General features: G+C 44.6%; 1 protein-coding gene across 1 annotated transcript; it reads left to right on the top strand.

Annotated features, from left to right (window-relative positions):
* Positions 1-6729: 6729 nt before the first annotated feature.
* rtn4rl2a (reticulon 4 receptor-like 2 a) lies at positions 6730-9327 on the top strand. Its single transcript, XM_062555152.1, has 3 exons — positions 6730-6898; positions 7417-7643; positions 7892-9327. Exons 1-3 carry the CDS (start codon positions 6733-6735, stop codon positions 8993-8995), a joined length of 1497 nt encoding a protein of 498 aa, XP_062411136.1. The 5' UTR covers positions 6730-6732; the 3' UTR covers positions 8996-9327.
* Positions 9328-12500: the final 3173 nt, after the last annotated feature.

Below are 12500 nucleotides of genomic sequence, written 5' to 3'. Positions count from 1 at the left end.
TCCACCAAACTTCAGAGGGAAAACCTAGATGAGGACCCCCAAAGAAACCTGTCACCTAACATAGGGTGCAGGAGATATCAGAAGGATGACAGGAGTGGAATGAACTGGTGTTGGCCTTATGTGAAAGTACCTACTGCAGTGTATTTACCATATCTAAGGTCTCCTCAGTATGATAGATTGAATGTTATTCCTTATTTTGCTGTGTCTGCTAAATGAATGCTAAATGAATGTTTTCTCTCATTTTCCATAGCCTACAGTGTTGTTATACAGTGCAGTAGTATTTACATGTCCAAAATTCTGCATTTCTGCAGCACAGTACTATGCAGTATTAGTGTCACTACATATTCTGCATAAGAACTGCAAATATTTGATCCAAAACTGCAGTTTTGACATTTGAAAAAATGCAGGTATTTTCTAATCTTCTGTGGCATCATGTTTTGCTCCAGCAGCAGTAACATACTGGATGATAAAATCAGCTGCAGAACTCAAGTTATTAAGTGACTAAAACATTACTGAGCTCAGAGTAACCACTCATAACAAGTTAAGCAAGAATACAGTTGACTACAGTGATAACACACACACGCACACACACACACACACACACATACACACACACAATTTTACTATGTTATTATGAATAGTTGCCTCATATGTCCTGGCATAACCCTCCGTAAGATTCCGCTCAATTTTCATTTCCCTACAGCATCTGGGTCTGATCCCATTTAACTTGATTTCTCAGGATGCATTCCATCCTGAGCAATCAGCGAACGGGGAGGATGGGGGGAGGCGGGTGTTAATGATGACGTCGAGCATATCCGTGTTGTAGTCTCTAGCTCGTCACAACCAAACGTTAGCGATTGGGTAAAATCAGGCCCAATCGTTTCAAACTTCAACAGAGTTCACACCTCCTGCCTGAAATCGATTCTGAATGGAGTAGGTCCAGACTCTCTGTACGATATCAGTACGAGGGTTTGGTATGACCAGGCTACCTCATATGGGAATGTTGGAAAGAATACCTTTTCAATCACCTTATCTGTGACCACAGCATGACACTGAAAGTGTGCCCAAAAGTTGGGAGAAACTGGGAATTTGGGACAAGGTCCAAAAGTGAGGACACACAGAATCGGTGAAACATTAGTGGAGAATAACGTTAGGACTCGTACCCACACAATGATCACACACACATGTAGGTACTTAAGCACAAACTCACACACTCACCCACTCTCACAAACACAGGAAGCTGAGGAAAGGAAGTTTAGCCTTTGCTTCTACATAGGCTGACCATCCACGTGTATGAGAGATAGAGAGAGAGGATGTGCGAATGGAGGAGTGAGAGTGAGATGGAGAGAGAAAAGTGAGAGATCGAGAGCGTGTGCATATAGCATATACACGTGTCAGACAGTGTGAGAGAGAAGATTGAAAGAGAAAAGAAAAAAGGAAGGAAAAAAGAGAATGAAAAAGCAGAAAAAGCAAATGGGAGAGTAGGATATCGAAAGTAACAAGGAGGAGAGAGAGAGAGATGGAGAGAGAGAGGGAGGCTTATTACATACAGATCCACTGGGGTTGGGGATGACGTCTGGACCGGCAGAGGGAGGGCCACGGCAGCTCGTGAGCTCAAGGGACGAGTACGAGAGGGATGAGAGAGGGATGAAGGATGCAACTGGACACGAGCGAGGAGAGGATGTGGGTTAGTGTTATACAAGCAGAGACAGAGGAAAGAAGGGAGGGAGCGTCACTGCGCCACAGAGAGGGCACTTTGTGATGTATGAATGTTGAGAGCTGGCCAGCACTGATATCATGGCTTCATGCAGAGAGGGAAACAATTCTGAACAACAGATGGGCCAGAATGTTCTATCTGGTGTCTGTGTTTAGTTCAGGTGTCAGCACAGTGATTCTTTCATAACAAGATTAACGAACATTGTTTATTTGTAGCAGAGATCCTCTTATTGTATGTCAACGGTGTGATGAAGAACATCATGCTTGTGTGGCAACAACAACACAATGGGTCCTGACTGAATATTTCCCCTTGAACCAGGAGCAAAATTCTAAGCACAAACATTATTGTGTAGGCTCAATATCACACACCATGTGATCGCTTTAGTTCACATCAAAGCCGTAGCCACACTCAAAAATGATGTGTGGGAAATAACACATTGATGTGTTTAGGTAAGGACAACACTGTTTGTGTTGTTTCCAACACATTGCTTTTGTTATTTGTTACACAATGTGTTGACAATAACACAACTTGTGCTGTTTTAAACACATCTCTGTGTCCAGATAGGTGGGGGAACTAAACGTCCCATATACAAATTCATAAACCGATTGAGTGATATGTTTAAATATGTTTTCTTTTTACAACAGTGTCTAATAGTAGCCTATTACGCCCAGTTCTTCCCCTTTTCATGTTGTCTTGATGTTGCCTATCTTATGGCATTCTAACCATAATTATTATAGGGGGAAAGGTCCAGAGATAGTGGCCAAACTTTAGCAAATTGTATTTTTATTTTAAAGTTATATGCAACATATGCATGTTTGCTCTAGTCTGACGAGGGGCGTCTAGATTTCTAGGCTATGTTTGCTCTTCTTTCTTCTAATTTTGCCCTTTTGGACAGGCCTATGTGTGGCCAGATTACCATGGCCCAATGATATCATGTAGACAGTATTGAAACTAAAACAATTGCACCCAGAACTAAGCTAACAAGACACTTTTTAACTGGATACGTCTTCTTGACCATGCCATAATCTGCATGACAAATCAAACACAGTGCAGTGTTTTGCAGAATGACTAACTTTCACCAAAAATTTCTGTTTTGTCTTAATGCAATTAGTGACAGATTTAGCAAAATATTGGATAACACTTTATTTGAAGGTATCTACATAAGAGTGACATGACACTGTCATGACACGAACCCTAACCCTTCCATAACAAAAAACTAATGACACTTAATGACAGAAGTGCTATGTCATAAACGTTCATGACTTGTTTATAGTGTTTATGATATCTTCATGACAGTGTCATATCAGTCTTTGATACCTTCAAGTAAAAAACAAACCTTAAAGTGTAACCATGTGTCCACAATTGTAGTTTCAGGACAAAATTACTATGTTAATGTTCGCCTAAAAGACAGACATGCAGGGTATTACCCCATCCATATACTGTGTGTGTGTGTGTGTGTGTGTGTGTGTGTGTCTGTGTGTGTGTCTGTGTGTCTGTGTGTCTGTGTGTGTGTCGGCGTATGTCTGTGTGTGTGTGTGTGTGTGTGTGTGTGTGTGTGTGTGTGTGTGCGTATGTGTGTGTGTGTGTGTGTGTGTGTCTGTGTGTATGTCTATATGTGTGTGTGTGTGTGTGTGTGTGGGCCATTTTTACAAGGGTGTGGCGCATGGTGCAAGAGATGTACGCTTACTCATCTAAACCTAAATCTGTGTGTGTGTGTGTGTGTGTGTGTGTGTGTGTGTGTGTGTGTGTGTGTGTGTGTGTGTGTGTGTGTGTGTGTGTGTGTGTGTGTTTAGTTAGTGAATACTGAATACTACATCTGCAAGTGATTATTTTAGACAGCGGTGAGTGATATGGTTTTGCCCCATGTCTTTATATTGGGGACATTTTGAGCATAGTTGAATATTGGGGAGAACATGTCAAACAATAAAACAAAATCAAACAATCGTGAAGTGGTTTCACCTGTCCTCAGGACCAACCAATGCCTTCACTTCATTCACACAGCAGTCATTACACATGCAAAAATAAAAAACGAAAACAATCAGTTCTACTTAACTGGAGTTGCTGCAGGCAACAGCTAGAGCCAGACCCATGAACATGCCTGAATGTACACTCTTAAAACTAATGATTCTTGGGGCTCTATATAGAACCATGCCGGCTTTAAAGAATCCTTGTGGGTTCCTTTGCAGAGCCCCTCAAAATGGTTTAAAGAACCATTTAGGGGTGCCACATTGGACGCATGCAATAGAACCATTTTTGGTTCTATATAGCACCTTTTTTTTCTAAGAGTAGCACTGTAGCTAACTGGCTGCCCCAGCTGTTGGCTGCAGCAACTTGAGCTTAATAACACTGATTATTTTCACCCCAAGGGGGGTAGTGGCAGGTAGTGGGTAGGGGGTAGTGTCAGGGGTGGGGGTTGGGGGTTTACTATGCCATAGGGATTTTTTTGCAATATGAATGTAAACATTTTCCAGCCGAATAATGTACTACTGAAATGTACACATTTTCCACACACACAACCAAATCAAAAGCCCAGTGTTACCCAGGTTCAAGTGTTGCATTATGAATAGAAAAGCATGAGGCTCTCCACACCCCAAATGTCTGGAGGAACAGGAAGGACAAAGACGGAGTGTGACTTGAGTCAGGAGCAACGCATGCGTGTGTTGGGAGGGAAGCCTGGGAGACAGACAAAGCCGACTCAATAGAGCTTTTGTCATGTCAGAGACGAGGCACCCGCAAAAAAAAGGCTTCAACTTCCGAAGCGTGACTTTCCCATCTCTCGCTTGATAAATGAAGCCATATTCAATCAAGACTGCTGGTTAGCAGTCTTCATTGGTGGAGATAGTGGAGTTGGGCGGGGGAGCAGGGCGGTAAAAATCCAAGAACAGAGTGAGGAAAGCACACACAAAATATTGGAAACAGGAAACGGACCAAAATGAGACAAAAGCAGGTGTGGAGAGTGAGAGTGAGAATGAGAAAGAGAGAGTGTGAGAGAGAGCGAAAGAGAGACAGAGAGAGAGAGAGAGATAGAGAGAAATAGAGAGAGAGAGAGAGAGAGAGCGAGAGAATGCAGATAATGCTGAAAGGAAATTCAGTGGCAGGAAGTGTGTGTGAGAGAGAAGAGAACATGAGGTGATGCAAAAAGGTGTAATTAGGAATGGGGGGGCGAGAAAAAAAAACGTCCCAAACCAGCGGAGGAGCTGATGCAGGAGACGGGGAGCCGTAATTAAAGAGATGCTGAATTGCCTGACAGAGAGAAGAACCCGATGGAGAATAATGAGACAGGCAAAGGGAGAGGGAATGGAGTTTGGTGAGGCCCCGCAGACAGCAGGGGGACTGCGTTTGATTGTCGGTGTGCATCATTAGAGCCCATATCGGGTCTGAGGAAGGCGACGTGGAAGCAGCCGCCACTGCTGGGCTCAACATCAGACAGGCAACCGGGAACAGGCCTGTCCGACCCAGTTGCTATGGAGACGGACCGAGTATTCCTTACATTCCACTGAGATGCCCCCCCCCCCGCACACACACACACACACACACACACACACACACCTATACACTCCATCCAAAAACGTTTGCCTGAACATTCGTTTTTTTTTTTTGTTTTAAAGGACCTCTCCTCTACTTCTGTCTGTTGCGCTGTAGTTCCTTTGACCATTTTTGTGACATAGATTAGATATACACACCCCCTCCTTTAAATCATCCTTCTTGTGAATGACTACCTATGTCCATCCTCCTATGTCCATCCTCTCAATTTTTTTATTCACTCTCTCCCTCTTCCTCTCTCTCCTCTTCCTTCCTTCCATTGTTCCTGTTTGTAATTCTACCTTTTCAGTCGCAAGGATTTCTCACTTTGGCAGTTTTGATGGGGCGAGCAATGCACGCATACATTGCGCACATGCGGAAACAAGCACATACATTAACACACACACACACACACACACACACACACACAGCTGGTGGGTGTAGGCGTAGTAAGGGAAGCCTCTGTTGTCCAGTCATCATGGCGGAGAGGAAGAAAAGGAGGAGGAGGAGGAAGAACAGGGCAAACGCAGCCAGAAGATGAAACACCGGCGGAGGGGGTGGACAACAACAAACACACACATCACAAAACCTGTCTGATCTTCACACTGTCTGTCTGTAAGACTGGAATACATTATACTGTATAAGACAACTGCAGTGCATTCAACACGTTAACTGTGATCTGGGTACCATTGTATTCACCCAGCAATCTGTTTGGTTTGAATTTGCACAATCTACACCCCATATTTTTGAAATCCACATTTTTGAATTTCTGTCTACCTATCTGTCTCCAAAAATCATACTCTATATTTATGGTTGACACATTTGACCTGTGAATGCTGTAGGCCACCTGTGGGAAGTAGGAGGGGAGTGAGAGAATCTAAGTACATTGTGTTAGTGAGAGAGAGAAAGGACAGGAGGTGAAAAGTGAGTATCATTGCCAGTTCAGACACAGACACACAAAGAGAGAGAGAGAGAGTAATGCAAGCACAAATATCTATTCCAAGTTATTATTGACCCCGAACAGGTATCCCAGGTAACAATGAAGGTATAACTCTCCCTATCCCTAATAGCCCAGACTAAGTTATTTTATGACTAATATGTCCAATTAAACTTTCTTTCATTAGTGCGCAATGCCCGCTGATATTTTAAACTAACGCTTTGTGTAACTAGAAGGAAACAGGCCATACGCGTTTTGACCATACGCCCAAAGACCGAATTAAATTATTGTCTCGTGTTTCTACCATAGTCTCTGTAGGATGCTGTCATAAACGGGCACGGTGCCGCAGATAACCCCCTCCCAACACACGCGCACTTAGTGGTGAATCTCTAGTAGCTTCTATCTGTACACGCGCTCTGTGGAGCTCCTCGTGCCCCTCCTTTTCCGTTTCCCACCCTCGCTTGAGCTTGACCTGGCTGATGACGAAGGAGAGATTCCGAGGAGCCTACTAACGTAGGCGCACATCGAGTTCGAGTATAAATGGGCCCCTGAGCCCATGGTTCTGTACTCTCTCAGTCGCTCCGACTCGGGAACCAGAGCATCAGCGGAGATAGCTGCCAGTGTTTCGCCTCAGCAACTAACTCGCTTTCAGCTTTGGTTCAGCATGGAAACTTCTACGATCTCACGGAGCCGGCGGTGCTCCATTGCGCACAATATTAAGAGTAAGTTTTTGACTATTCTTCTTTCGTATCATATTTGTTTGCTTGGTGACCGTTTTGCTCAGATAAAGATAAAAAGACAAAGTATTTGTGATAATGTGATAATCAACCACTGTGATCGGAGAATGAAATGCGTAACGATGCATTTCAGTACGTTTTGGCTCATGCCTTTTCTGAAGGTTTAACTTAAACAGTATATTAACATTTGAAAGGCGTTGTGCAGCGTAAAGTTATCCTATTTCTTGATTTTCTTTTCGTTTTCTGAGAAGCCCATCCCATTTTAATAGACTTGATTAACATGCATTTTTAGAACGCATCAAGCGATTATCCTTTCAGAATGACAAAATAGAGAATATTTGTGTTGTGAAACAATATGCAATAGTTTTGAAAACATGTTGTGCATCTTTCCACTTTATATGGTAATTATTGTTAGTGAATTAATTTTCTTATCTTCCGTAAGCAAATGTTCGCAGACCAGCAGTGAAGGTAACCATTTCTATAATTCCCTACCTCTCCTCCAGGTGGTCTCTCACTGTGGCTGGTCGTCTGGTTGGTAGTGGTGAAACCTGCTCCCGCTCAGGGCTGCCCGCACCTCTGTGTGTGTTACCCGTCCCCCATGACGATCAGCTGCCAGGCACAGAATCTGACCATCGTACCGGCGGGAGTGCCCGACGAGTCACAGCGCGTCTTTCTGCAGAACAACCGCATCACTGAGCTGAGAGTGGGCACTTTTGGCTTTGGAACTCAGGTGAGAGTGAAGCTGAAGAAGTTGGAAATAGTGAAAGAGTGAAATAGCTTAAGTTCTGCCTATTTTTTAAATGAAGTTATGAACATCAAAACTTATGATTTCTTCTTCCCCACCTTTCCCATCACTCCTCTCTCTCTCTCTTTCTCTTTCTTTCTCTCTCTCTGTCTCATTTGCCTTCACCACTACTGTCCTTTCCCCCTTTCATCCTCCTCCCCTCCTTTACCCTGCTCTTTCCATCATCCTCTCAGGTCCTCTGGCTTTTTTCCAACAACATCACCTGGATTGAGTCTGGTGCCTTCAGTGAAATGCGTGACCTGGAAGAGCTTGACCTGGGTGACAACCCTCACCTGCGCCGTCTGGAAGGGGGTGCCTTCCGTGGCCTGGAGAAGCTGCAGAGCCTGCACATGCACCGCTGCAGGCTGGCGGCTCTGCCCCACGACATCTTCCACAAGCTGTACAGCCTCCAGATCCTCTACCTGCAGGAGAACCACCTGCACTTCCTGCAGGACGACCTGTTCTCTGACCTCATCAACCTGAGCCAGCTCTTCCTCCACGGCAACCGCATCCGCACCCTGTCCGAGAACGTGTTCCGGGGCCTGGTCAACCTGGACCGGCTGCTGATCCACGACAACCGCGTCCGTCAGGTCAACCGCCGCGCCTTCCGTGACCTGGGCCGCCTCACCATGCTCTATCTCTTCAACAACTCCCTGGCGGAGCTGCCCGGTCAGGCGATGCGCGACATTGACTCCATCGAGTTCCTGCGTCTCAACGCCAACCCCTGGTCCTGTGGCTGCGAGGCCCAGGCTCTGTGGGAATTCTTCCGCGCCAACCGCATCTCCAGCTCCGAGCTCATCTGCGCCTCCCCTTCCCCCCGCCGCGGCCAGGACATGCGTTTCCTGCGAGAGATGGACTTCGCCCTCTGCCCGCTGCCCGATCCCGGCTCCCTGGCTGGCAGCACCACCACCACCTTCAGCACCAAGACCCGCTGGTGGTTCTCCAAGCACAAGCCCGTGTCCTCCTCCAAGGGCATCTTCGAGAAGAGTTCCGAGACCGTGAAGGCGTTCCCCTTCAATGGGGGCAAGCCCACGTCGACCAAGTACGAGACCAAGTACGAGTTGAGCGAGGATGAGGCCCTTCTCCCCAAGCTGGACCCTGAGGAGTACTGGGCCAACTACGGCAACGAAGACGCCGGTGCCACGCTGCGCTGCTTCGAGCTCGATTGTGCGACCGACTTCGACGTCTTGCCACCCTTCTCCTCGGCATCCTTCTCCTCTGTCACCTCCCGCTCCTCCCTCCTTCAGCTGCTCTCCCTGTCTCTCCTCACTGTGTCCATCCATCTTCTTTTTGGCTGAGTCCATTGCCCCCAACATGAACAGTCATCCTTGTCCCTTACAGGGACTCCTGTTTACGCCCTCTCTCTTCTAATCACCCGCACTCTTCTCAACATCTTCTGCCAGACTGTTGTATCTCTGTTCTGTTCAGTTTGAGCCTCTAGGCCTCCTGGGCTCTAGGGGGCACTACACTGATAGAGGATACGTCTGGGGAAGGAGGGGGTTTTGGGTAGATACCCTTGCAGATTGTGCCATTGCATAGCTGCAAGGGGAAATGTATTGATTCATAATCTCAGCCGGTACTGTTAGTGAAAGTACTGTGTTTACTTTTACCTGGTGACGTGTTTATACTCGACCAGTATGTCACCACAGTCAGTGCAGGTTATGGTTTCCTTCATGTACAACATTTCTATCTTCAGCTATTTGTGCTAGTAGATAACCGTGATTGTGCTGTCGCTGCTACTGTTAGTAGTACTGCTGCTTTTGACTAGTGCCAATACTACTTAAATTACTGTTATTGCAAGTGCCACTATTCTATTCCTAGGGCTGATCAGTACCATCAGAATCATCAACTACTGTTACTTAAATGATTGAAGTCATTCAGATCATCTAATACTACTTTGCTGTGTTGAGTCAGCATATAAGAGAATTTGGTGCCACATTGTGCACATTATGTAGGCTAATATTAGCATAGGATCAACATGGATGCTTTGATTCTACATCAGAGCTGAGGTCCACGGAGAGAGGAATACAAGAAAGTGCCAGCAGGAAATATGCTCCTCTTCAGACAGTTTGATGAGACGCTGTAGTGAAGAGGCAGAGTGCGAAAACAGAGCTCTCAGTATGGAGAGAACATTTGAGTGAAATCATCAGATGAGTTAGGCAATGAAACAGAATGTTCTAGCATGATAGAATGCAAATCGTCAGGGAGACAAGAGACAGCAGGCCCAGCTCAGAGAAAAGAAGAGAAGACAAGGACTTATTTTTATGATGATTTTATTCATAGTTTTTTAAAGTTTGACTTTTCCCTGTATGTTTGTATGCATCTGCAATATCATTGTCACTAACTGTTGTAAATACTTTGTCTTGGAGAGCACACTGTACATATAACTGTTTCCTTTACAGTCTTCTTTGTTATGATTGGTTGTTCATGTGAGTGATGTCATTTGTGTAGTCTGACCTAATGCAATATGATGTCTGGAGAATGTAAGACCAGAAATGTATGACCGTTGTCTAAAAATATATGTTTTGATTTGAAATAGATTTACATAATTCTTTGAATTCATTTCTGTTGTTTGATTTGTAGATCCATTTTTGCTCACTCAGAGGGCATTCTTAGAATGATTGCTTTTGTCAAAATCAGGTTTTCCTTAAAAGTCAGGTCCACTTCAAACTCTTTAATCCTCATGAATCCCCAAAACCTTTTTTCAAAAAGTAACTTGACAATAGGCTTTCAGAAGATCAGAGTTTCTCTGCTGTTGGACTGGGTAGAACCCTGTACAATATGGGAGAAACTGGAGCTATGCTCGGATGGAAGACCTGAGATCACTGATGTTCCAAGGCTCCCTACAGATAACAGGACTACAGACCATTTGCTTGACTCAATCATATCTGTTATGTTCACCTAATGTTCACCTAATGTTCTCATAGAACAGTCATGGTGGACGGACTGTGAGAAGAGGTCGAGCTACTGACTGATCTCACATCTCCTCATGAAATGACTATCTGACAGACAGACAGACTGACTGACAGATTGACGACATGACCAGACATATGGGTTTGCTACCATGGACTTGGACAGTTTCACAAACAGCATGCTCAGCTGGGGCCTGACATCTGAAGGTCTGAGGAAGAGCAAGACCTTCATCTCATTGGTGGAGAGGGAGGCTAATGAATATGTGATTGGTGAGCAGTCATACTGACCAAACATGGACATCCCTCACTCCATCCTCTCTCTATCTTTCTCTATCTTTCTCTCTCTCTCTCTCCCTCTTACTCTTTCCTCAGTGGTTCATAGGAGTGAGGGTGAGTGTGTTGATGCATCTCCCTCCCACCATCTCTTATTCCCTCTATTCCACTTTTCTCCTTTTTTTCATTCACATGACCCCTGTTGTCTCATTTTGTTCTCATCACTTTGTCCTTCTTTGCAGACACTTTCATTTCTTGGACCTTCTATCTTCCTCTCTGTAATGTGAGTTTCTTGCATTTACTAAGGGAGACATACACACAGAGAGACCTCCTCTTCCTTCAGGCAGAGCAAAGACATCCACACAGTGGAGAGGAGTACAGAGGGCAAGGGCAGACAGAATGAAGGAGGATATGTGGGTGGCAGAGAAAAGGACAGAGAAAAGGACAGAGCAAGAATGAAAAAGGAGAGAGAGGAAAAAGAAAAACAGCTTTGGACTTCAGGTACTCATTTTGAGAGGCAGGAATTTGGCTGAATGGTAGGAGAGAGAGAGAGAAAGGGAGAGAAGAACTCCAGAGAGAGAGAAAGAGTGATACAGGGATGACAGATGTTAATAAGTTCAGAAAAGCAATTTCCTTGCATTCCTCCTGGCTATTCACACCACTGCACCTCTCCATCTGGCTGTTACTTTACAAGCAATGGTTTTACCGTCAGTCAGTCTTAGCAGTATTCCTTTCTTTTTCTCACTGGAGTGAAGGAAGGTTTTTTTTTGCTTTGATTTGTTTTCACTCTGTTTTTTTTCTCATTTTGTTTGTATCCTGAAAGGTGCAAATGTGATGTTAAATGGGTGAGGTCAAACAGCGTCCTGGTGCTCTCAAGTGACCGTTTGTTGTGAGGTTGCTTTCAGATGACCAAAGCACTAGTTATACCTTTTTACCCGATATTTGAATGTATGTGTTCTTGAAGAGAGAGCGAGAATGTATGTGTACTTGAAGAGCGAGAGAGAAAGAGTGTGGGTGGCTGTGTGTGTGTGCGTGTGTGCAAACGTGCGTGTGTGTGTGTGTGTGTGTGTGTGTGTGTGTGTGTGTGTGTGTGTGTGTGGACTGCAGAACACCTCTCTCTGAGAGTATAAGTTGTCTTTTCACTTTCAAGAGACAGTGAATAAAATATTTTCTGTGGTTTTCAACTTTGAGTGGGAGTATCTTTTCATCCTTGGGAGACAGCCAAAGACTGGAGGCAAATACACACACACACTTACACACACACACACACACACACACACACACACACACACACACACACACACACACACACACACACATACACATACACAAACACATGCACGCACACACACACACACACACACACACACACACACACACACACACACCTCTTTTCTTGTATAATTATGGCAGCAGACAAAATCTAACTTGTCATGTTTTGTTAATTACAAAAGAGCAACAAATCAGAAGAGCATATTCAGTTCAGGTATAAAATGTATTATATCTATCATAACCGCTCATCAACACTGATTAGGAAAAGGTAATCAGGCACATTCAACACACAAAATGCCTTTTCAATCATATCTCACAATCATATGAACCATAACATGACAAAATA

This window comes from Sardina pilchardus, chromosome 2, assembly GCF_963854185.1.
Source record: "Sardina pilchardus chromosome 2, fSarPil1.1, whole genome shotgun sequence".
Taxonomy (NCBI): domain Eukaryota; kingdom Metazoa; phylum Chordata; class Actinopteri; order Clupeiformes; family Clupeidae; genus Sardina; species Sardina pilchardus.
Note: the sequence above shows the minus strand (reverse complement) of the source record. Positions and strands in the feature narration are given on the sequence as shown.

Bases quoted from the DNA above. Each gene is read 5' to 3' on its own strand.
- rtn4rl2a (XM_062555152.1), top strand. From the start codon at position 6,733: ATGGTTCTGTACTCTCTCAGTCGCTCCGACTCGGGAACCAGAGCATCA. The intron at 6,899-7,416 runs GTAAGTTTTTGA...CCTCTCCTCCAG, and splicing joins CATTGCGCACAATATTAAGA to GTGGTCTCTCACTGTGGCTG. The intron at 7,644-7,891 runs GTGAGAGTGAAG...TCATCCTCTCAG, and splicing joins CTTTTGGCTTTGGAACTCAG to GTCCTCTGGCTTTTTTCCAA.